The sequence below is a fragment of the Melanostigma gelatinosum genome (genome assembly GCF_949748355.1).
Source record: "Melanostigma gelatinosum genome assembly, chromosome: 2".
NCBI classification, from domain to species: Eukaryota; Metazoa; Chordata; class Actinopteri; order Perciformes; family Zoarcidae; genus Melanostigma; species Melanostigma gelatinosum.
In genome coordinates, this window is record NC_136635.1 from 21019991 (window position 1) to 21046800 (window position 26810).

General features: G+C 42.1%; 1 protein-coding gene across 1 annotated transcript; it reads left to right on the plus strand.

Annotated features, from left to right (window-relative positions):
• Positions 1–23924, plus strand: LOC306793772 (ATP-binding cassette sub-family C member 12-like; the record flags this gene model as incomplete). The annotated part of the gene is made up of 29 exons (XM_079291536.1): positions 1–51; positions 442–593; positions 721–867; positions 1119–1266; positions 1670–1906; positions 3457–3630; positions 4316–4463; positions 5371–5519; positions 5651–5758; positions 6269–6502; positions 6591–6662; positions 6895–7019; positions 7315–7387; positions 8101–8304; positions 8676–8810; positions 9754–9844; positions 13731–13823; positions 13926–14029; positions 14647–14829; positions 17047–17273; positions 17443–17580; positions 18637–18826; positions 18931–19020; positions 19232–19421; positions 19885–20044; positions 20167–20245; positions 22894–23007; positions 23586–23750; positions 23832–23924. 29 exons carry the CDS (start codon positions 1–3, stop codon positions 23922–23924), a joined length of 4074 nt encoding a protein of 1357 aa, XP_079147662.1.
• Positions 23925–26810: the final 2886 nt, after the last annotated feature.

Here is a 26810-nt window from a genome sequence, read left to right on the forward strand (position 1 = left end):
ATGAAGAAAGACCTTTCTCTGGAGAAGAACGACAGTCGAGGAGTCTCTTTTGTAAGTTTAGAACAAACAACAGCTTCCACCAGTACACTTCCGGCCTCTTCACATGTGGCTTTCACTGCCTGAGATCTTTTCCTCTTCTATTGTTTCTCCTGCATCCTGTGTTTTCAATGCAAACTTGTTTGATCCACTTTTTGAGGCTCTCTTTAGTCTTTTATTTTGAATATTGACAAAAGTCTCTCGCTCTCTCTCTGTGTCTCTCTCTATGTGTCTCTTTCTGTCTGTCTCTCTCTCTGTCTCTTTCTCTGTGTCTCTGTTTCTCTCTCTGTGTCTCTGTCTCTCCTTTTCCTCACCATCTCTTACTCTGTCCCACTCTGTCTTTCTGTCTTTCTGTCTTTCTGTCTGATTCTTTCACTCTGTCTCTTTGTGTTTATGACTCTTCAGCAGGAAGATGTTTTCCAACAGAGAACTGGATTTCTGGCCTCCAGTTCAGAACATACTGATTTGGACAAGAGAGAAAAATCCTACCCTACCCTGTTTGGAAGATACAGCCAGAGCCTTCAGACCCTCAAACCCTTCCGCTGGTCCTCATCTCAGTCAGTTGTCATTTGTCTTGTTTTGATGCTGTTATATTCCATTTGATAAATAAATGTACGGTGACATGTCAGCAGACAGATACTGTACTGGCCCCCATTGCATATTGGGTGATGTTTCCATGTCTAGGTCTCACCCTCTGGACAATGCAGGTTTCCTGTCCTTTGCAACCTTTGTATGGATGATCCCCATGATGTGGGCCTTGTTCAAGAATAAGCTGGACATGAGCTCTCTCAAACTGTCTCCTTTGGATGTAGCCGACACCAGCGGAGAAAGGTTTGACACTCTTGTTGATTCGTGGGCGCACTCACATTTCTCTATTATCATTTCATGCAATGAAATACAGGACAGTATATTTATAGATTTATAGATATATATAGACATGACAAGTCTAGCTGCTGAAATTCTTATCTGGAAAATGACTCATGAAAATGCTGGGAAATTTATTAATTATGAGGTCATGTGTGTGTGTCAATGTTTTACTTGAGTAATAATTGAATAAGGCTAATATGGTGTGTTGTGCACAGACTCCACAGACTTTGGGAGGAAGAGGTGGCAAAGGTGGGCCTGGAGAAGGCCTCTCTGGTCCGTGTAATCCTTCGCTTTCAAAGAACCAGGCTGATTCTCTCAGTCGCTGTTGGTGTCCTTACCATGGTGGCAGCGTTTCTGGGCCCGGTAATTACATTTGAAGCTGAATATCTATACCAGTACCAGTGCTTCCTCTATTGGATACCAGATCCAGGAGTCTTTTCTGATGTTTTTCCTAATATCACATTCACTGTAAATGTGCTTGAAGAATTCAGATCTTTTTTTAAGTAAAAGTGCAAGTACAACACTGTAAAATACTCCACTACAAGTAAAAGAACTGCATTCAAAACTTTACTTAGTTAAAATATACAGATATCAGCTACATTTACTTAAAGTCTGAAAAGTAAAAGTTCTCATTTTGCAGTAAAATGGTCAAGAAATGCAACTTAAGGCTTTATGGGTGACATCACAAAGGTTTTATGACACAAATGTAAAGGTTGTTTAATATTTACTGCTCTTTTGTGTGTTACAAACTTCTCTGTCCTCTCAGGCTGTTCTGGTCTATGAGATCCTGAAATATAATGAGGACCCAGAGAAGTCCACAGTATCCTACGGTGTTGGTCTGTCCTTCGCTTTGTTCGCCACTGAGTTCTCCAAAGCCTTCCTGATATCCTTGTTGTGGGCGTTGAACGTGCGCACTGCAGTCAGACTGAAGGGAGCCTTCTCTTCAGTGGCCTTTCAGAAAGTCATCTCTCTGAGGGTTCACAGCGGCATTTCAATGGGAGAGGTAGGGTTCCTGCATTTCTCTAGGAAAGAGATCTCATACACCAAAATCTCTTTGCCCATCGTTTGAGAGATCTTCTTACTCTTGGTGAACTGTAGAAAGTAGTGGAAAGAAAATATATTTTCAATATAACATAATATGATGTTTTAGATTTGTGGAGTTTAACATGTAAACTGGGGTCAGTCCAGGTCAAAGAACGGTAGCAGTCTTCCTCAGCAGCTGAAGTGAAGGCAGGAATAAAATGTTTATGGTGTGGTTATTTTTAATGTGGACATACATCAAGTGCACATCTAGTTAGAGTTACAGGTGACAACTGCATAATGCCCTTCTTGAATATATATATTTATACATACATTTCTTTTTGTCAGTTATTATTGCATTTTTAGGGTTCTAGCTCCAAAGGGATTCCGTGTGAGCTCGAAATAGCAAGAAATAGAAACTTGGCCCAATAACTGGACATGATGTGCATGTGCTTGCAAGAAATCTGACTTCAATCGGCCAAAGGATGGCACTAGAATGTACCCACACACAAAAAAAAACATTTTGGGAAGGCCACAACCTTTCACCACCCAGTCAGATTGACTTGAAATTTGACACATTTGAAAGTTCGCCCACTACATTTTTCTTCATTTGGAATTTTTGAAACATACATTTTTATCATCTCCTCCTTAAATGTAGATCTGATTGCTACCAAATTTTCTGTGGATACTTATTGGACCAAGTTAAACAAAATTATCAAAACCTTGTTGATATATTATAAAGTTTTCAAGATATTGACCAATGAACTTCCAGGGGTCCTGCCTCAGCACATTAATATACCTAACTCAACAATTGTTTGACCAATCATCTTGCAGGGTGTATCTACAAGAGTAGCTGAAACATACCCTGAAAGTTTCAGTCGAATTGACCACTAGTTAACGCTTCCAATATAATAGATGAGCGCGACACAGACCAAATTGGACTATAAATCAGAAACTTTTCATCCAATCAATACAAAACTCCTAGGATGTGTTTCATGACAATGTTAAGCCACGTGTGTGAAACTATTTCAAAATAACTTAATAGGGGTCGGACTAATTCTTAACATGTGCATGGAGCAAATGTGGCCATAAATCAATGACAGCTTGTCCAAACATCACCAAACTTGCTGGATATTTGTGATTAAGCTGTTGAAACATGGCTGTGTGTAAAAACCAAATATGGCTGGAGGGGCTTTTAGTGTGAAATTCTGAAAGGCTGCATACATGGTCATGATGAAACAAGTGTGTGATTGGTTTCACTTTGTCTTTCTTAAACAAGATTAAACCAGTTGAATTGACTTAGCTCAACTTTGTGAAGCCAAATACCCAGTCCCCTGGAATGGCCTCTTGTGGCTATATTTGTTCTTGTTTCCTGCACAACTTTGTTTTTGATCCTGTTTTACAAGGCCACACTTCTTTGTCATAAACATCCTGTGGAATTCACTTGTTCTCACCATTAGTTCAAGCAACTTGCCTTGGCAAAGCAATCTTGGCAAATGTAGATTCCAGTCTCTCTCCTCCTCTCCCATCCAGATGATTGGTGTTTTGACCAACGATGGCCACAAATTATTTGAAGCAGTATTGTTTGGGAGCATCGTGCTGGCCACCCCAGTGCTCTTTATTGTGTGTATTGTCTATGCCTGCTACATTCTGGGCTACACCGCACTGACTGGAGTCTGCATCTACCTCATCTTCATCCCAGTACAGGTCTGTATGTTGGAAATCGCACAAACAGATATGAGACATATTTTCATGAGCAGTGTAAAATAAATGGATTCAGATTTAATTGAGCCACATCACAATCAGAGCTAAAAAGAGGTACTGCAATAATCAAAGGTTATAAACAGAAATGCATTTTAATTATCTAGTTGTTGGCAAATAATTAAAGCTTTCCAATTAATTCATTCCAACTAATTCAGCCATCAACGTGCACCACACTAACATATCTTTATTTTCCTCTTTGCGGCTTGTTTTCAATTGACACTGTTGTGGGTTTTATTTCGTCGTCGATGATGATGCTCAGCTTCTTTGACTTATGTTAAAACTCAACACCTAACTCAGTAACTGTTATCTATCTGACTTGTGGTGAGACACCACAGGATCTCACTATTAGGAACTCAGCAACGAACACCCACAGAACACAAGAGAGATTGAATTTTCTTCAGTTCACGCAGATGTATTTGCATCACAAAGTATACAAGTAAATCGAGCAGTCCGGAGCCAACTAACTTCACAATAGCATTGTACATTACTTTATACCCTAAGTCTCTGTGAATATACATGGATACATTTTAAATTATGGATATGATTGAATTTACACAAATATATTTCAAGACACAAATACATTTTTCTCCCACAACATAAAGATTAATATTGTTTTTTCTGCTTTCAGCTTGGCCTGGCTAATCTCATCAACAAATTCAAATGGAAAACCATATTGATAACAGACAGCCGTGTTCGCACAATGAATGAGATTCTCAACAGCATCAAGCTCATCAAGATGTACGCCTGGGAAGATTCCTTTGAAAAGACGATCACAGGTATGAAGTTAGACAGACTTTGTTGTCCAGTCAAACATGTTTTTAACCTTTCTTGTCAGGGTTTAAGGCAAAAATGGTAGCAGGGGATTGACCCAAAGACAGAGAGACACGGTGAACAAAGGGATGAATAACGGTGACTTTAATTGTTAAGAAAATGTTCAAAACTAAACTTGCAGAGCTGGGGAGTCAAACAATGTGTCACAAAAAGTCTAAGAAAACAAAACTACTTTACAGGGAACACAGCAGAGAAGAGCAGGGATCATCCCAGGAATCATTGTAGATCAAAACAAGGAGCAGAGCAGGTAGCACAACAGACGAACTGACACTGAGACACTGTGGAGGTGCAGATGATGAGACACAGGAGGATTCAATCAGGGGCGGGGCAGACAATCACACAGGCGGGAACACATACAAATGCAGGTAGTGAAGTGAACTCAAGACACAGGAGGCAGGGACATTCTAAATAAAACAGGAAACTAGCTAAACAGACATTCCTTGAAGAACTAATTTAATGGTTATCATTTATACAGTCCCTTTGTATGAACACAAACCCAATCTTGAAAGTCGCATGTGCTACTTTCCATGGAGCAAAACGTCAAAGTTCAAGGGAAATTATGTGCACCTTTTACAGCAATCTGGATCTTGTTTTGTTTTAGTTTTTGATAACAATTCACATAGCCATGCTGCCAGAGGCACTACAGGCTGAAATAAGGCTGCCACATACCGGTACTCTCCACCTTCAACTCATATAGAACGAGCTGCTTATATATGCAAAACTAAAATCTAGGGTTGAGCTCCCATGTTCTCTTGCCTCCACCAGTCCATGCTCTTTTGGTGTCAGAAACAGAAGTAGAAGTAAAGTTAAAACTGAAACTGTTCCCTAAACATGTGACGCTGTCTCTCTTAGGCTTCCGGAAAAATGAGAAGAAAGAACTGCAGAAGGTCTGTTACGTCCAGAACGCCAATACCAGCATCACCAGCATCATCCCCACCCTGGCCACCATTCTCACCTTCATTGTACACACTTCGTTGAGCTTGAAGCTCAACACAACTGATGTGAGTACTGCAGCACATGCAGTACAACAACCCTTGCCATCATGCCCACTGTGTGATTTACATGGTTGAGGTGTACTGATAAAAAAGAGTCAGTGTTGTATAGTGTGAGCGTACTTCTTCTTTATGAACAGGCCTTCACCACCATCGCCATCTTCAACTGCTTGAGGTTCTGCTTGTCTATTATGGCCCCGTCTGCAAAGGCCCTGGCTGAGGCTGCTGTTTCACTAAAACGACTGAGGGTAAACTCCTCTCTTTTTGTGCTGCTCAGCTGGCAACGGCATTCATTATTACTCTGATCTTACATAAAGTCATCTTGTTGTGATGTCATCCAGCCATACCAACTGCAAGGTTGTGCCTTCTAGTGATAATAAATAATGATGAGCTCATAATCTGCAGACTAACGATATGGTTCTTATTTTATCTTTATTAATTTCAAACATAAATAATAGCTTGTATGGAGTTTTAACATGTACGCCAACCTGCAGTGCAAATTTGGCTTTATTGCTTCTGTTGTCATTCTCTTAGCCTCACACTTGCCTTTAATGCCTTTAATCTCTAAAATATGAAAATTTGTATTGTTACCACATTGTTTTTCCATTGTCATTGTTATTGGAGCTATCTTCTTTGCTACAACTTCATTGTCAGCTTTCATTGTGTTTGTTGCTGTTGTGGAACAAGTTCACACTTAAAATCTCATCTTTACGGTTAAAAAATAAGAAGCTTATCAAAGCAATTTTCGGCTATTTCAGAAAATATTGGTGATCCAGAATCCAGAGCCCTACCTGATCCAGAGAAAAGACAGTGATTCAGCCGTCGTGATGAAAAATGCGACACTTTCCTGGAACAAACCAGCCAACCAGCCAGACTCTCCACCCATCATCTCAGTTAATGTGGAGAAGGGACACAAAGTGGAGGACACGTGCCAGAATGGGAAGTCTGAAACCTTGCCAACCCTGAGAAACATCTCCTTCACACTGCCTAAGGTGTGTTCTACGACTGGTGAGAATAAATAAGGTGATCTAGAGAGGGTTAAAGGTTAAACCCAAACTCTCTCTGTGTTATCTTCTGAAGGGAAACCTGCTTGGAATCTGTGGAAACGTGGGGAGTGGAAAGACGTCACTGATTTCCAGCATTTTGGAACAGGTTGGCTCCTCCTTTTGTCTTTTTTGTTCTTTATTCTCTTTTACAATCCCTGCAAGTTCCTGACATAATGTTTGATATTTCAATGCTGTTGATTTTCACTATTTTATGACCACTCTGTCACACAGTTATGTAAAAATTATGCTCCTTATTTACATTTTGATAAACCAGATCTAACTGATGCCATGTAACGAACAGGTTTCCTCATGGTGGTCTGCTCACTTTTATATTTTAGATGCACCTTCAGCAGGGCTCCCTCACCGCTGATGGGACGTTTGCCTACGTTTCCCAGCAGGCCTGGATATTTCATGGGACTGTTCAAGAAAACATCCTGATGGGGGAACCTCTTGACCAGTCCAAGTATATAATCAGTTAACCCACAAACATTATAAGTAACCACAGAGCTTTTGAATATGAATATGTCACATCATTCAGCTGGCATTCATGACGGTGGTTAGGCCCATAGTTGTGCTGTAATCATAATCTTGTATGAAGTACATACTGGAGTGAAAGTCAACATGCAGCAGACCCGACTGACGTATTTAAAAACATATCTTTCCAAAATATTCAAATCTTATCTTTAAAATGGCTCAGTTGAATACACTATACGTCGCTGTCTCTTGACATTAAGGTAACTCATTGTCTTCCTCCACAGATACAACAGAGTTGTGGATGTCTGCAGTCTCAGAGCTGACCTGGATATCCTCCCATATGGTGATCAAACTGAGGTGAGGGCCTTCTGCTGTACTCAAAACTCCCCGAGCTGAATGTTTGTTTTGCTTTTGAATGATTTCTTACAAGCTGAGTGGAACTTTTAACACTCTCTGATGAGGGGTAGGAAACCCCTTGCGGACATTAGCATTAACAAAAGATGGAATAAGGTAAACATTAGTTGGTACAATCAATAATCCAGTTCGCTTTTCTTTCTTTGAACTGTTTTAAAGCCCATTTTAATCTTGTATTTTTGTTAGTAACATCATTTTATTTCGAATTGCTTTGTACAGCATTTAAATATCAAAAAAATATACCTCAAACTCTGCCAATTATGTGTTTTTTGACTGTCTCCGATAGCAATTCATTCATGAAACTGACACTAAAACTAGATGTTCACCGAAAATTCATCTAGTGTGCAAAGTACAGTCATTTTACAAAAATGTATTACATGACGCAAATTAATGGTATGTTCAGGTCTGAGTCAGAACTAAATAATTACAAGTTGAATACTAGACCTATTTATTTAGGTTTGAGTTTAGCATATCCAAATTTGCGACACAATTTGTTCCAAGTCTGACGGATGTTTCTTACTTATTCTTAAGCTGTTATTCGTTTTATTTCTTCTATATTGTTGTAAGTTAGTAAAAGGGAAAAGCAGATTTTGTAATGTACCATATCGTGACGTGTTGTCAGTGATCTTATCAGCTTCCTGCTGTTTTGTTGGCAGATCGGAGAGCGAGGGCTGAATATGTCAGGGGGGCAGAAGCAGAGGATCAGTCTGGCCAGAGCGGTCTACTCCAATAAGGACATCTTCCTCCTTGACGATCCACTATCTGCTGTCGATGCCCATGTGGGGAAACACATCTTTGAGGAATGCATTAAGAAAGAGCTCCATGGAAAATCCATCATACTGATTACACACCAGCTCCAGGTAGACACAGCATTGTTCTTTAGCAGATAGTGAATCCTAAATAGCTTAAAATTAAGAATTACATTTCTCAATTAAATTTACATACTTGTTTAAAACACATAAAAAATGATTTGAAGATCCATCCTATTGTGTAAACCCCAAAGTAACAAGTAACAATTTAAGTAAGTAAATCAAACACCAGTAGGTGGCTTCTGATTGCAGCCATTAGGTTTTTTTATCGTGAATTGTGAGCGTCACCATAACCACAAGATAAGAGCCTCTGCCAAGTGTCATATATGTAAAGACGTGCTGTTTAGACTACGTTAGGTAGAACTCCGGCCACAGAGCTGAGATAGTTTGTTGACATGGTTGTCCTCACTTGTGTCTGTCAGTATCTGGAGTTCTGTGATGACATTATACTTTTGGATGATGGCGAGGTGCAGGAGGCTGGAAACCACCAGGACCTAATGAAAGCCAATGCACGCTTTGCTCAGCTCATCAGCAACTACCACTTGGAAGAGCCCGAGGTAAAAAAGAAATCTACAGTAAAATACTCTAATGTACGATAACCTTTGTGTCTTATCTCCATGTTTTAATAGCTGCAAAACCTTTGTGGAAGTTTGAGTCTGTTCCACAGCGAGGAGGCCAGAGCACGTGTCCGGCTGCTTTGAGCAGTCGACACGCTGCAACAATAAATCTACCAAAACTGGTTTACAATTAAAAGGAATTTAATCCACTGATGCAAGTACAGTATTTACAGTGAAGTACACTATTTCATGAAATATTAAATCAATAAAACCCCGTTTGCAAAAAACTCAACTCAGCTCCTCAGGTATAAACCCCGTCCGTCCTCTGAGAGCCATCACGTGAGAGAGAAAAAGACTTGAAATTAAACCACCCACATCCGTTCGAAACGCCTCCTCTTCCGTTTATCCCAATTCCTATTGGCTAACTTCCAGGAGTGTATTCACCTGTCTGCCTTTCTGTCCCTGAGTTTACTAACACATTCAATGACCGTCGGTTACGGTTTAATCCCTTCTATGATAATCCTTCAGTATAAACGTTAAACTTCTGCAACTTTGGCAAAAGCTTCATGTCTCAAATTCTACTTCTAGCTACTAATCCTAAAACACTTTATGCTTATCTTAATTATGCATTTCCAACACCCTTATGATTAATTATGAATTCTTAAATATGAATCATTGAACACTTTTATTATAGCTACTAAACACAGTTCTATGCTCAAATTTCTTACACCTTTCACCGGTTCTTCATTGGTTTTTAGCTTAAAAACAATAAACCGACGCACGTAAGCTGTAAACCAAATGTGTCAGAGGTTTATAGGAGGCAGAAACATGTCTTGTACTAGGCCACAAGTTAACGATTCATCATTTACTTCAGGGTGAAAGTGAGTTGTCGTCAACTTGTCCACACTCCGCAGTATCACTGCGTTTTTGCTTTGTCATTCAGACTCCGAATGAGGAAGTGTCTCCCCAAGACGCTGCCCAGCTGAGGGACATTGAGCTAAGAGAAAGCACCGACAGTGGGTTAGTGAACCCAGGTATGGAATCAAGAAAACATGACTGTTTGTGTAATCATCTAAAACAGTAATGGGATGATTTTAGATGCCGCAATACATCATTTAATAATTAACGAAAACAAGGCTGGAGATTATTATAGAGTTTAGTACAAAGACACACTGGGAGTGTGGCACATTATTGCCTGAAAGCAATTTAGAGAGCAGAAGCAGTCAAAGGGGGATATTCTATACAATTCTGCTTTACTTTTGGCACAATTATCTTTGGACTAAAGTGCCATTCGTGTCAATACATAACAAGGAGGAGGTAAAAGGTAGTCAGCTGTCCATCGAGGTAACAAGGGGACCTTGGTCGACAAAATAAAGGACAATGTGAGGAACCGCCCACAGGCTCCCAGGTCTCCGGCGTAACGTTCTGGTGTCGGGATGTACGGCTCACGGGCACGCGGAGCTAGAGTGGCGGATGCCGGGGGGGCTGTGGATGGCGCAGGTGGATCCCCCGTGGGAGCAGCGGAAGCGCCCGGGGCAGAGGAGGCAGAGAGGTGACTTGATCCATCTTGCCGCTGAGTTGAGACACGCTGGGGGAAAGGGTGCGTAGAGTCTCTACTACTTCCCGGAGAAGTGTCTCGTGCAGGTCGATCAGATTGCCCTGTGAGGCTAGCGTCTGTCGGAGGAAGTTTGGGTCCGCTGGGTCCATGGCGGCCAGATTGTTCTGTTACGGTCAGTTGTTCTGGACCCATGCGCAGACACCGGGACAACAGGGTAGGTGAAATACAAGGTTTTATTTAGTTTGTTCGTGGAGCATGCAGGTAGGAAGGTGAGGCGGTGTGAGTGGCGGCAACTGGGCGGCGACGTGGCACAGGAATCTTGGAGCACAAGAAAAACACAAGTTAGTTGCAAATCGCAACGCAAACTAACTGGTGAGACGAGGTAAACCTCAGCGAGGCTGTAGCTACCACTGAGCTGAAGAAACAATCTGGCATCTAAAACAGTAATGGGATGATTTTAGATGCCGCAATACATCATTTAATAATTAACGAAAACAAGGCTGGAGATTATTATAGAGTTTAGTACAAAGACACACTGGGAGTGTGGCACATTATTGCCTGAAAGCAATTTAGAGAGCAGAAGCAGTCAAAGGGGGATATTCTATACAATTCTGCTTTACTTTTGGCACAATTATCTTTGGACTAAAGTGCCATTCGTGTCAATACATAACAAGGAGGAGGTAAAAGGTAGTCAGCTGTCCATCGAGGTAACAAGGGGACCTTGGTCGACAAAATAAAGGACAATGTGAGGAACCGCCCACAGGCTCCCAGGTCTCCGGCGTAACGTTCTGGTGTCGGGATGTACGGCTCACGGGCACGCGGAGCTAGAGTGGCGGATGCCGGGGGGGCTGTGGATGGCGCAGGTGGATCCCCCGTGGGAGCAGCGGAAGCGCCCGGGGCAGAGGAGGCAGAGAGGTGACTTGATCCATCTTGCCGCTGAGTTGAGACACGCTGGGGGAAAGGGTGCGTAGAGTCTCTACTACTTCCCGGAGAAGTGTCTCGTGCAGGTCGATCAGATTGCCCTGTGAGGCTAGCGTCTGTCGGAGGAAGTTTGGGTCCGCTGGGTCCATGGCGGCCAGATTGTTCTGTTACGGTCAGTTGTTCTGGACCCATGCGCAGACACCGGGACAACAGGGTAGGTGAAATACAAGGTTTTATTTAGTTTGTTCGTGGAGCATGCAGGTAGGAAGGTGAGGCGGTGTGAGTGGCGGCAACTGGGCGGCGACGTGGCACAGGAATCTTGGAGCACAAGAAAAACACAAGTTAGTTGCAAATCGCAACGCAAACTAACTGGTGAGACGAGGTAAACCTCAGCGAGGCTGTAGCTACCACTGAGCTGAAGAAACAATCTGGCATCTAAAACAGTAATGGGATGATTTTAGATGCCGCAATACATCATTTAATAATTAACGAAAACAAGGCTGGAGATTATTATAGAGTTTAGTACAAAGACACACTGGGAGTGTGGCACATTATTGCCTGAAAGCAATTTAGAGAGCAGAAGCAGTCAAAGGGGGATATTCTATACAATTCTGCTTTACTTTTGGCACAATTATCTTTGGACTAAAGTGCCATTCGTGTCAATACATAACAAGGAGGAGGTAAAAGGTAGTCAGCTGTCCATCGAGGTAACAAGGGGACCTTGGTCGACAAAATAAAGGACAATGTGAGGAACCGCCCACAGGCTCCCAGGTCTCCGGCGTAACGTTCTGGTGTCGGGATGTACGGCTCACGGGCACGCGGAGCTAGAGTGGCGGATGCCGGGGGGGCTGTGGATGGCGCAGGTGGATCCCCCGTGGGAGCAGCGGAAGCGCCCGGGGCAGAGGAGGCAGAGAGGTGACTTGATCCATCTTGCCGCTGAGTTGAGACACGCTGGGGGAAAGGGTGCGTAGAGTCTCTACTACTTCCCGGAGAAGTGTCTCGTGCAGGTCGATCAGATTGCCCTGTGAGGCTAGCGTCTGTCGGAGGAAGTTTGGGTCCGCTGGGTCCATGGCGGCCAGATTGTTCTGTTACGGTCAGTTGTTCTGGACCCATGCGCAGACACCGGGACAACAGGGTAGGTGAAATACAAGGTTTTATTTAGTTTGTTCGTGGAGCATGCAGGTAGGAAGGTGAGGCGGTGTGAGTGGCGGCAACTGGGCGGCGACGTGGCACAGGAATCTTGGAGCACAAGAAAAACACAAGTTAGTTGCAAATCGCAACGCAAACTAACTGGTGAGACGAGGTAAACCTCAGCGAGGCTGTAGCTACCACTGAGCTGAAGAAACAATCTGGCATCTAAAACAGTAATGGGATGATTTTAGATGCCGCAATACATCATTTAATAATTAACGAAAACAAGGCTGGAGATTATTATAGAGTTTAGTACAAAGACACACTGGGAGTGTGGCACATTATTGCCTGAAAGCAATTTAGAGAGCAGAAGCAGTCAAAGGGGGATATTCTATACAATTCTGCTTTACTTTTGGCACAATTATCTTTGGACTAAAGTGCCATTCGTGTCAATACATAACAAGGAGGAGGTAAAAGGTAGTCAGCTGTCCATCGAGGTAACAAGGGGACCTTGGTCGACAAAATAAAGGACAATGTGAGGAACCGCCCACAGGCTCCCAGGTCTCCGGCGTAACGTTCTGGTGTCGGGATGTACGGCTCACGGGCACGCGGAGCTAGAGTGGCGGATGCCGGGGGGGCTGTGGATGGCGCAGGTGGATCCCCCGTGGGAGCAGCGGAAGCGCCCGGGGCAGAGGAGGCAGAGAGGTGACTTGATCCATCTTGCCGCTGAGTTGAGACACGCTGGGGGAAAGGGTGCGTAGAGTCTCTACTACTTCCCGGAGAAGTGTCTCGTGCAGGTCGATCAGATTGCCCTGTGAGGCTAGCGTCTGTCGGAGGAAGTTTGGGTCCGCTGGGTCCATGGCGGCCAGATTGTTCTGTTACGGTCAGTTGTTCTGGACCCATGCGCAGACACCGGGACAACAGGGTAGGTGAAATACAAGGTTTTATTTAGTTTGTTCGTGGAGCATGCAGGTAGGAAGGTGAGGCGGTGTGAGTGGCGGCAACTGGGCGGCGACGTGGCACAGGAATCTTGGAGCACAAGAAAAACACAAGTTAGTTGCAAATCGCAACGCAAACTAACTGGTGAGACGAGGTAAACCTCAGCGAGGCTGTAGCTACCACTGAGCTGAAGAAACAATCTGGCATCGCCAGATTGTTTCTTCACTTTTTCCTCTCACTTTTTCTGTTCACAACAAACGAGCGCAACATTACGAATGCCTTCCAGGAAAGAATATGTGCACTGTTATTCCCGCATTTCAACAATTATTGCTCCCCTTTCTACAATGGTTTTCATTTTTCTTCCTCTTAAGCACCTGTCGATGATCAGCTGGTCAGTCAAGAGTCCGCCACAGAAGGTGCCATCTCTTGGAGAGTCTACCAGCAATACTGCAAGGCAGCTGGAGGTTTGAACACTGACAGCAAACCCACACAAATGCATTGTCGTGATTATATGCAATGATACACAATTCACACATGGGATGATGTTTGATGTGACTGTGCTGCAGGCTACACAGTAAGCTTCCTTACCATCCTGAACTTGGTCCTGATGATTGGATCCACAGCCTTCAGCAACTGGTGGCTCAGCTTCTGGCTGGGGCAGGGTGATGGGGTGAGAACCATCTCTCTCTCCCTCACATACATACATACATACATACATACATACATACACATACACATACATATACACATACACACACACACACACACACCTGGTTTCATTTCAATGTGTTTTCAGTAAGTGTGTGACTTCCCACAGCTGGAAAGACTTTTTCATGCTCCAATGGGCATGTTTTATGGAACGTCTGAGGGTTGTGAATAGCTCTCTTCAAAGAGTGTCTGTTTTACCCAACCTTCCAACAGCCACACACTTTTTTCTCATCGTTGGTCAGATGTGCACAGATGTTGGTATTGCTGCATGTGCTCTGCAAATTCTTTTACCTCACATAACTTCACTGTCTGTGTTTACGGCTGAACCAAACTGGTTTTGTCTATATTGGCAGTGATAGAGGTGGTGTGCTTATATTGAACAGATAGAACTTAACTGTATAACTGTAGTAAACTGTGCTAAATATGTGATACAATGTGTTATTTCCACAAGTCTGCACCAATTGTTGACGATTGTATTCACAATAGTATGAAAAATATTCAAAAAAACATGTTGCGTTGATAAATTGTCTCTCTGGACCTGGTTTCCACTAAAATCATATATTTTCTGTTTTTTTTAAGTCATCCAATAACACAACCTCAAACCAAGGAGACATCTCACAAAACCCTCACCTGAGCTTCTACCAAATGATTTATGGCGTGATGGTGGTCGTCATGGTGACACTTGCCATCATCAAATGCTTCTCCTACACTTGGGTGACCTTGAATGCGGCCACCAACCTCCACAACACCATGTTCAAGAAGGTACTGTTGGATGGCTGACCCCCAGCCATCTATATACCATCAAACATAACCATGTTTACTGAATTTAATATACGATCGTTTAAAAAAAAAAAGAATTTTACTGAAAATATAATGTAAGGACAAGGTATTACAGACAGAAGGGAGGGACCAAGAGAAAAAGTCACAATTATAAATGCGTCTACATCTTCACGATGGATACATATTTCATAGCCATGGTCGGAGCCACGGATTTATTCCCTGACTTCCCCAAAACCTCAGTGATATCAATTAGTGAGACAGACTAGACTAACATATTCAACTAGAAAATGCATTTCCTGCTGAAAATGCATTGGAATGCTGAAATTTGAAATGAATTGCTAAAACATTGCTGAAAATAGATATCCAATTTTTTAAAAATTGCAAAAAGCTTAATAATTCTAAAAGTTTAAAGATTCCAACTATGAAAAGTCATATCACACCTCTCCTGAAAGAGCTGAACATTTTGATATTCTAATAGTTTCTGTGGCTTAAAAAATGTCATCAGTGGTGATATTTGTAGTAGTAGAAGTTGTAGTAGAAGTATTATTAGTATAAGTATTAGTAGCATTAGAATAAGTACTAATAGTAGCAGTAGTGATATTTGTAGTTGTAGTAGAAGTATTATTAGTAGTAGAAGTATTAGTAATTAGAAGAAGTAGTAGAAGACGTAGTATCAGTAGTCATAGTAATAGCTGTAGTATTGGTCGTAGTATTTAATATAACAGTAGTAGTAGTAGTAGTAGTAGTAGGAATAGTAATGGCAGTAGAATAAGTAGCAGTAGTAGTACTAGTAGCAGTCGTACTAATAGCTGTAGTAGCATGAATAGCAGTAGTAGTGGCAGTTGTCGTATAAGTAATAGTAGTCGTGGTATTAATAGCAGTAGTGGTACTAATAACATTGATGGTAGCTGTAGTGGCCATTTGTCGGCTAAATCAAACTTAAACAAATAATAATCAAACGCCACTGATGCACCGTGGTCGGTATCCTTACGCAGCCAGAAGAGAGTAAAATGTCCAAGCAGGATTCCATTTTTGTGTATTTATTAAATAAAGCAAATAAAACAAGCAAACAAACTAATTCACAAAACTCCTGTCGTGCTGTCTCTCCTGTCCTGTGCAGTGCAATGCTGCTGTGCAGCTGGTAAAAACTATACGCCCACCCCGGTGCATGCTGGTCCTACCTTTCTACTCGTTTAAATAGCAACAGGTGCCCACAGTAATTACCCAAAAAATAATAGAACTAAACAAATTACTATTAAAGAGAAAAATAATCTTAACATATGAAACATCTACAATAATTAAACAATACTACTTATAAATGAAATAACAAAATACAATATCAAATAAATAGCTCCAACAGTAGCAGTAATAGCAGTAGTAGTAATAGTAGCAACAGCAAAAGTTATAGTGGTAGTAGTAATACTATATTAGCAGCAGCAGCAGTAGTAGTTGTCGCAGTATTAGTAAGATCATTAATCTTTTTAACAAAAAAGCCTAATTTTGAGATTGTTTAAATACAGTTAATCCATGGGGCTTTTATTTTGAAAGGGTGGGGCTGGGTGGGGGGGAGGGGGGAGAGGAGACATAATCATAATGTTTGACACACATAAACAGAGGTTATTAAATGCCTGGCTTCATCACAAGCATTTCAGTTAGAATTCACTCTTTTGGGCTTTTATTTTGAAATGGGGTGTGTGTGGGGGGGGGGGGGTCCTCTAAAAGTCTCTAAGACCTGAATGACTGTATGAGAGAGAGAGACAGAGAGAGAGAGAGAGCTTTTTCATGGAGATAACACAGGGAAACACCTCTCAAACAAATCCTCAAAACTCCCATAACCGTAGCTCCTATTGCTCCGATATTAATAATTGAGAGGAAGGATGAGTTGAAGAACAGATCCTGTAAAAATAGAGAAGAAGAGTTTCAAAAAAAGGGGGACGGAAGAAATAGTGGAATAAAGAAACAGGATAATTGTTTAATTGTTGGAATGCTTAACAGCATTCCAACAATTAAACAAACCCTCTGGCCCTGCCCTCACTCTGCTACTAGGGGATGGAGAGGAGGGATGGGAGCTTAACAAGGGGGATGCATTTTGGTCATTCTATGAACAAAGGGAATGCCATCCCCCCTCATCACCCTCAAATGAACTACTCCCTATAAATATACGTTTATGATGACTTTTGTTTTGTTTTCCTTTCTCAGATTTTCTCCAGTCCCATGAGTTTCTTTGACACGACGCCAACAGGACGCATTCTCAACCGCTTCTCCAAAGATCAAGAGGAGGTGGACACGGTGCTTCCCCTCCACATGGACACTTTCTTTGATTTTGCTCTGCTGGTCACCTTCACCATCATCACCATCTCGGCAGTCTTCCCCCCGATGCTGGCAGCTGTGGTTTTCATGGGAGCTTTGTTCGGCCTCATTCTCTTGTGAGTTGATACCAGTTTAAACATGAAAAAAATTATTTGTATGGGTACTTTTGTAAAATAGGATCGTAGCAATTCACAATCATTTAAATTGTTGCACGTCTTAAAAGCAGGTTCAGTACAAGAGTTCTTCAAAGGCAAACTAAATATATCAGTTGTGATTCATCTGCAGTATCTTCCAGAGGAGTATCCGACAGATGAAGAGGATGGAGAACGTCAGTCGTTCTCCCTGCATCTCTCTCACCACCTCTACCCTGCACGGCCTCAGCACCATCCATGCCTACAACATAAGAGACAGACACATACAACTGTAAGATAGCAACGTTCCTCGACATGACTCAACTGTGTGGCTCCTTATATTGCTGTTTGCAGCGTTGTCGGGGTGACAATATGGACACAGTTTAAAATGGCAGAAAATTGATCATGACGCACATTTTTAAAATCAGTGTATTATAATTCCCATAGTTCTAATACATTAGAGTTAGAGTAATGTATTGTAATAACTAATATAATGCATTATAACCTGATTTAAAGTTACCCTAAGAGGTCATTGTTGACACGGGGTGTGGTGGAGGACTCAAATGCAGACAAGACCAGAAGTAGAGTGAAGCAGGTATTTAATGAATAATGAAATCAGAACAGGAAACTTCCAGGAACACAACAGGGAATCCACGGACGAGACGAGGGGGGAATTCCAGCAGGATGAGACAGGGCAGGCAGACAGGGAAACCGGGAAAAGGACGAGCCAAACGGGAGGGTAGACATGGCAATGATCTGGCAAGGAGTGACTGAGAGGCAGGGGAGGGTAGTTGTACTGATGAGGGAGTGCTTGATTAGTGAACAGAGGCAGGTGAATGAGGGAGGCTGACAGGTACACTGAATGAGCTGATAGTAGAGTGAGGTGGGTGAGAAATAAAGAGACAGGCGAGAAGGGGCAGAGCTGTGACAATTGTTGGCTTTCAGTGAAGTGAAAAAAATATCATTAAATCTTTGACAGAACAACAAACAAAATGTTGGGAATTTCGTCACTTACAGCTCTGACGTTTCGGGCCAAAATGCAAAGTTTGTTGTAGTGCCACCAACTGATCAAATCGCACCACATTTCACACTGCATTCCCTTGGGTCCCCAGCAATACAACTGCCAAGTTTGAAGTAGATCAAATCAACAGTTCTAGAGATAAGCAAAGGACACTCACTCATAGAGTTTCCTTGCTTTATCGTTAGATGCAGTGCAAAAGTAGCAGGTGATGTTTCAGTCAGTGTCTCTAAACCTGGTCTGCGTTTTAAATGCTGCATTACGGATCATTTGGGTGAGGCGGTACAGTATGTATGTTCACAAACCTGCATGTTCTTTATCACATTGCAGGTTCAAGTCACTGAATGACATCAACTCCAACCACTATTTATTGTTTCACTCTGGAACACGTTGGCTCTCCTTCTGCCTGGACTCCATGTCTTCAACCATGACCTTGTTGGTGTCTCTGTTCGTTGTGCTCAGCAGTAATGACTTCATCAGTCCGTCTTTGAAAGGCTTGGCCTTGTCCTACACCATACAGGTGAGTTTGGAACAGAAAATGAATGAACCTTTCGTTTATTTTTGTAAAGATACAGTGAAAGCAACTGCAAGGTGTCTATTTAAAGATGTTGATGTGTTGTCCAGCTGACAGGCATCCTTCAGTATACAGTGAGGGAGGCGACGGAGGTCGAGGCTAGATTCAACTCAGTGGAGCGGCTGCAGGAATACATCACGGTCAGACTCTAAACATCTCTGCCTCTGAAAAATAATGATACACATGTACACAGGCTGCGTGACAACTACCAACAATCCAACCATTTTTTACTGGTCTTTTACTGTCCATTAAACGACTCAAGGACAACAGTTTCTAAAGCTAATAGTTACATTTTTCTCTGACACACTACCTTTCCCCTCCCTCAAAGTAGTTGTTGTTTATTGTGTACAGGGTTGTACGTCTGAGGCCCCCAGGCAAATAAAGGAGGCCCAAGTCCCAGAGGATTGGCCGAAGAGCGGAACCATCACCTTCCAGGACTATAAGATGAGGTACCGAGAAAATACACCTATTGTCCTGAACGGACTCGATTTCTTCATCCGAGCTGGAGAGAAGCTGGGCATTGTGGGAAGGACAGGCTCTGGTAAGACCTTGACTCCAGCAGTTTTTACTCATAACTTTGTTTTTCATGCAGGTTGAGTTTGGTGTAAATGGGCAATTCAGAAACTGTCACGATGACTCAGACATATTAAAATGATTTGATTGATTGAAGGTAACTATCACGAATTATCAGAGTTGAATCTTGAACAGTCCTAAATACGCACACAATTTTACTTATTTCAATACGTCATATCATATACCGTAATAAGCAACATACCGGTATATGCATTACAATAAATCACAAAGCCTATAGTCTATATTGATCATAATATATCTTCTGCAATACAAATGTTGATCGCCCAGTTTAACAGCATCTTTTTGGATTTAAATGTGTAAATGAAAGAACTTACTTGGATGAGAGTGTTGACTTGTAGAGACATGGCTGTAGGGTGCTAAGGGGACCTGCCTCTGTGAACCATTAGGGTTACTGTCCTTTGTTTCTGTAGGGAAGTCCTCTCTAGGCGTGGCTCTGTTCAGGCTGGTGGAGCCAGCATCAGGGACCATCCTGATAGATGGCGTGGACATTACAGCCATTGGTCTGCAGGATCTGCGCAGCAAATTGTCCATCATTCCCCAGGATCCTGTGCTATTCATTGGAACGGTCAGGTAACCTAAGCTAACCCCTAACTCCATAGAGCTTTATGTTTACACTCAGGTACACACTGCTCCCACTGTGGTGGGTTAGTCTCTGGCTCGCCAACTGTGATAGTGCATGTCCTTTCCTCCAGGTACAACTTAGACCCCTTCAATAACTTCAATGATGAGGAGATCTGGGCGGCGCTGGAGAAGACCTACATTAAGGACTCGGTATGTTCGCTGGACAATATGAAGCACAGTACATTAACAGTTTCATTAGAGAGTCTAATCAATTATCCAGACTCAATCTTTTTAGCTAGCGTGCAGCGATTTCTTTTCACATATCTTGAAGTGAAATGTTATCTGACCAGATAGTAGCTGTCTTAGTGGTGTATTGATGTTATTGAACCCTTATTTTCCAATGTATTATGAACCATAGCATTGGTGGAAGAAGTATTCAATTCTTTACTTTAGTAAAAGTAGCAATACCACACTGAAAATACTCACAAGTAAAGTCACTGTATGTAAGGCAAGGCAAGGCAAGTTTATTTGTATAGCACATTTCAACAACAAGGTAATTCAAAGTGCTTCACATAAAACACATTAAAACACATTAAAAGCATCAAAACATAAGGCAAAAGAAAAGGAGTTCTATTTCATCCTTACTGACCGCCAGAGGCAGTGCTTCACACTGGATATCTTCCGTCTCGCGCATGCGCAGGTCGAATATTTATATCAACAAAGTCACGTGTGACCTCGGATGACCCCCGTCGTCTATAAGTTCCGGTGTCATCCTGAGCTCAGTCCTTTTTCATCTTCTCGCGACGCAGGTTAGCTACCATGGTAGCATACACAAGGATGTGTCTACGATCAAGACATATTAGAGCTCGTCGCTGTAGCCTTGTGACCACCGGTCGGAGTTGCGGTTCTCTCACCCTCCAAAGGCTGCGACGAGCTGTCCCTCTTCGGAGGGAACGGTGTGTTCGCCGTTCGGACATCGAGCCCCGGACTGGTGGACGCCCCTATCATCGGTCGTCACCAGTCTGATAAGGGCCAGCTAAGTCGTGATGACAGCAATCGGTAAGATCGATTAACATTGTTTTCTATAACAGTTATTTGTTCCACGGTTGGCAGAGTTCTTCCCCGACAGGAGGGATCTCCTGTCTCAACTAGAGGGTCGGATTTGGCATTCCAATCCCTGCCGCCTTCAACTATGGGTCACGGGAGGGCCCGACCGGATGCTGAGTGGCTGCATAGAACCAGTCTGACTGACTATTCTGAATGCCAGTGCGCGGTCTACCTGCCTGCAGTACAAGAAACGGGTGGAAGCTGTTCTCCGACTGGTGGGCAGCTCAGAACAAGGTCCCAGTACAGCGCCCCGTGCCTGATGTACTGAGTTTCTACAGTCCCTCCTGGATAAGGGCCGGTCTCCCCGGCATGGGACCTACCCTTGGTACTGGACACCTTATGCTTGTCTCCTTTTGAACCCCTGGCACAGGCGGAGCCGAGATGGCTATCGGCAAGACTGTTTTCTCCTTGCCGTCAATTCACCTCAATGTGGGGGCGAGCTGCATGCCCTATCAGTGGAAGAATCATGTCTGAGGTGGAACTCAGATGGCTTGGGTGTCACTTTCTGGCCTAATGCAGTGTTTCTCCCAAGGGTGTGGATACGTTCACATATAAACCGGCCTATCCAGCTGGCAAAGTTGACCCCCCCCCTCCCCATTGGGAGAGGAGAGGTCAAGGCTGCTGTGCCCAGTGTGGGCCATCAGAGCTTATGTGGAAGCCACCGCCTGCATAGTCAGTTATGGTGAGCCTAAGAAGGGCTGTGCTCCTTTTAAAAAAAAAACTAAAAAAACAGCACCTGTCCCACTGGATAGTGGAGGCCATTGCCTATACATACAAGGCGAGCGGCTGCGCTCGGCCGTCCGGGGTGAAGGGTCACTAACAAGAGTGTCTCCACACCGAGGGCAAGCCTGAGTGGTGTGCCTGTGGGGGATATATGTGCGGCGGCCTCATGGGCATCACCGAGCACATTCACCAAACACTACAGAGTTAACGTTGCCAACCCTCACCCACTGGGGAGGGTTCTTTGGCCAATTTTCTCTGCCGGAGCTATAAGAGGTAGTTACTGTGCTTCCTCGTGACTCTTTTGGTATAAGTCATCCAGTGTGAAGCACTGCCTCTGGCGGTCAGTAAGGATGAAATAGAACGAAAGTTACGAATGTAACCACGGTTCTATGAATCCTGGATGACCACCAGAGTTCTTGGTCACTCGGAATCCCGTGAACTCGCGAGAAGATTCCATAGGACTGAGCTAAGGATGACACCGGAACTTATAGACGACGGGGGTCATCCGAGGTCACACGTGACTTTGTTAATATAAATATCCGACCTGCGCATGCGCGAGACGGAAGATATCCAGTGTGAAGCACTGCCTCTGGCGGTCATCCAGGATTCATAGAACCGTAGTTACATTCGTAACTTTCGATTTAAAAACAATTCAAGAAACAGTGTAAGAAATAAAATTCAGCAGTAAAATGCAGAAATGCAGGAAATGGATTAATATATTAATTGAATGTGGTTCAATTAAAGGCAGCAGCAAACAGAAAGACCTTACTTGAGTTTAAGTATGTGTCAAAGTAAAAGTACACAGAGTAGAAAAATATACCCTGTGAGTTTTACACAATACCATTAGATTATTATTGCCAATGCAGTAAAGTGTAAGTAGCAATTTTATGTTTCAGTTGGTAGCTTTGACAATTTTACAAACTTGGGGTTTTTATATCATTATTTGATCATCGTCAGTATAGGTTACTCTTAGAGGTGGTAGTAGCAGACGTATAAGTGGTTCTATGAGTATTGTTTTGTTTCCTTAGATCTCCAGACTGGAGGGGAAACTACAGGCAACAGTGCTGGAGAATGGAGAGAACTTCTCTGTAGGAGAGAGACAACTCATATGTATGGCTAGAGCACTACTACGCAACTCCAAGGTTTGTCCATGAATTTCTGTCTTCTGTTTTCTTGCTATTTACACACTTCCCAACTTTTCAGCCGCTGAACAGCCACTGGATTACTACTGCCACATATATGTCATGGTTTCGTCCTGATTAGCTGATCAGCTGTCAGTGGGCTTTAACAGCTGTAGAGACTTCTGATGGAGTTTGTGTCTGCACAGGATCACTGTGCGAAGGCAAACCTATGTTGTTTTTTTATGTATGTTGACCTATTCAGACCACACTATATTCACACTAGTTCTCAATATGCAGATGTCACATAATGAGTTTCAAACATTTAGATATATTGAAACAAATGGATATAGTTGATGGTGCTATTATGATAAATCAAACTCCAACAACCCTCTTGGACTAGAGGCATAATTAAGACACGCAGCTATCATAACTGCCAGAGCAGCAGTGTTTCCTCTCTGTAGCCTGTTTAATGAACCGCGTTCTGTATTTTTCTACAGGCAGAATGTATTTATATATTTACTAATTATTTGAGTCTGTATTGATATTCTGATCTTGAAGCGATCTGTGACTGCGTTTGGGTCCTTCCCCTGCTCCAACAGATCATTCTTTTGGATGAGGCAACAGCATCCATCGATGCAGAGACAGACGCCTTGATCCAGACCACCATCAAAGAAGCCTTTCAGGACTGCACCATGCTCACCATCGCCCATCGTATCAACACTGTGATGCATGCAGATCGTATTCTGGTCATGGACAACGGAAAGGTTTGAGAGATTAAAAAAAAGATAAAGCTAAAGTTCATGTGCTTCTAATCCTAGACTAACAGTCAGCGATTTGTCCGACAGGTGGCTGAGTTTGACCATCCAGATGTGCTGAAGCAAAGACCAGACTCTCTGTTCTCCTCACTCCTAGCAGCTGCTAACACTGTGAACACCTGAACCACAGAGGCCCTGTGGTACCATGACACACTAAAAACTGTAACATAATAATATTCATTTCCCACTTTCATCAGTCCTGTCACATGTAATCTTTGTATGGATGGAAATAAACGGCCACATGGTGCAGCCAAAGGGAATACTCGACTCCTCGTTTGTTTCCACACACCTACAATGTTCCACTTACGAGTCTAACTGGCTTGGTCAGTTGCTGCGTAGCACAACAGCTGTTCAGAGCTACGAGCAACAACAGTTATTGCCTCGTTGCTTTTAGACTCTAATGAGAAGACACGCTGCTTCGTTTTACTTCTTCCGTTTGGTAGCCTTGAGAGACCTTTGGATCAACAACCGAGCAAGACAGGAACAGACGAAAACGCACAGCTGAGGACTGCAGAGAAAATCATTGATGCCAGCCGGCCCTCTGTTCAAGAGTTATACACCTCCAGAGTCAGGAAATGGGCAGGAAACATCACTGCCTTCACACCCTGGACACAACCTGTTACAGCTTCTCCTCTGTGGGTGGCGCTGCAGATCACTGCATGCTAAAACAGCCAGACTCGAAAACAGTTTCTTCCTGCAGGCATTACCTCTGATGAACACTAACATCAGTCATACACTCAATATCCCTCTAACACCAACATATGTAATGCTACCATTATAGATTCGATTTTTACAATTTTAATGCAGAATTAGTTTTTTTTTAATGTACATATCACCTCTCACTGTCAATATACATCCTACACACGGTACATACAGTAAATAGACATCTGTATGTACGTATGAATGTATGTCCATGAATGACCTCCGCCTGGCAAATGAGCTGAACATGTCTTACTATCACTTTGAAAGACAATGGGACAGTCTTGACCCCATCCACCAGCTCCAGCCCACCAGGTCCCCCTCCCCCAGCTCAGCAGGGGCCCATGCCTCTCAGGCCATGTCCACACTACTGTTTCCATTTGAAAATGCATGTTTTGCTACGTCGGCGTTTTTCAGCACCGAAAACGGAGGAGTTTGAAAATGACCCCAACGATATTCAGAAAGCCCTGGTGTATTTCACAGTGCCTTCAGAGATAATCTGAATAATTTACACCAAATGATTCTGCTTTGTTATAATATGTTGATGATATCATTATTTGTAGCCCCACAGAAGAAGCATGCAAATTAGAGTAATTTACAATTAGTTAACCTACATTTTTGGCTGCAAACATGACAGTTGACATTTGGACAGTTACATGACATCAGTTTGGACTCATGCAGGAAAACAAATCCCTGTTGCATGTTTCTCTACTAAACTAGAACCTGCCTTCCTCTATGTCTGCGAGCTGTTGCACGTGATATTGTGGGTTATGGTGAGCTCGCACTCATGGTTCCCTATGCTGTTTCACACATTAGATTAGATTAATACATTAGATTTGCCTAACATTACTGTGGAACGATATACTATCCTTAATCCTTATCCTTAATGGATGTGCATTATTTTCAGAATCAGAATATCAATCAGCTTTATTATCCATGTATGCTCTCAAGGTACATACATAGAATATACAAACAAGAAAAATATAAAAAATAAAAACAAGGATATTAAAGACAACAAAGTAGAACAGAGGTAAGCATAAACATTTAAACATTTACCTACTTTGTACAATATAAATGTAAATATATATCCAAAAGTGTATATATATCTATATATATATATATATATCTATATATCTATTTCACATTATCAAATCTGGCCCTCTTTGAAAAAAGTTTGGACACCCCTGGTGTAGAGGGAGAAGTGCAGTTGGGAGAGCACACATCCTTTTTTCGCAGACTATTTATAGACGTTGATTGAATGTTCACGCTTAGACCAGATTTCAACCGGATTTGCAATACTAAAATGTTTCGTCCTCTACATTGTGCTAATAATAATATATCATCATTTTAGTCTTACTAAGAAACCACATCCACATTTATCAGTTGAAAGAAAGTATTGCACATCCCGTTGAAATCTGGTCTAACCGTGAATGTTTAATCAACGTCTATAAATAGTCGGCGAAAAAACTTTCACTTTTGAACCACTTTAAACGTGTTTTCAACGTCACAGTATTTTAAACGTGTTTTCAACGTCTGAATGCTCTCAGATCAATATTTAGCAACTAAATACTTAAGTCATAGTAACACATCATCGGTTTCCACTTACAGGACAAAAGACCAAGTGACACAGGCAACAGTTAATTTGTATTTATTCAGCACAATGTAAATATAAACAATGTTCTTTATAAAGAACATTGTTATATGTTGTGTTCTGATTTTATGTCACACTATATACTGTGATCCAAGCATTTAGTTGCCAAACAGCTAGTTAACTAACCAAATTGTTATGAATAGAATATTATAGTTATAAATTAAGTGTATATTTAGTGGTTTTAAGTGGCTCAGACAGTAAATTAATTGTGATTTGAATTCACTATTTTGTTATTTATATTTTCTCTTTTATTAATGCTGTAAAGAGAGAAAAAATAAATAACAAAATAGTGAATTCAAATCACAATTCTTGATGAAAAATGAATACATTCAATACAATAGTTCTTCACATCATATCAAGCAAAAAAAAATTCACTTTAACCTGTTATTTATTGCTTTAAATTAACATTTTACCTGGTCGCACCACCATGACATTTATCAGTTGTGCCACCTGACAATATTAGTAATCACAGGAAAAATGCAGAAAATTTGCATTTTTTTTTCAAATAAAACATGCTTTTACTCAACTCTTTTTAAGTAAAATAAATATATAAAGTATATATTTCATAGTAATCATGTTTAGCACATAACTGGAATAGGCAAAATCACAGTCGCTTCCGCGTGGCATCCTTAATTAATTGTTAAACAATATTCATTAAT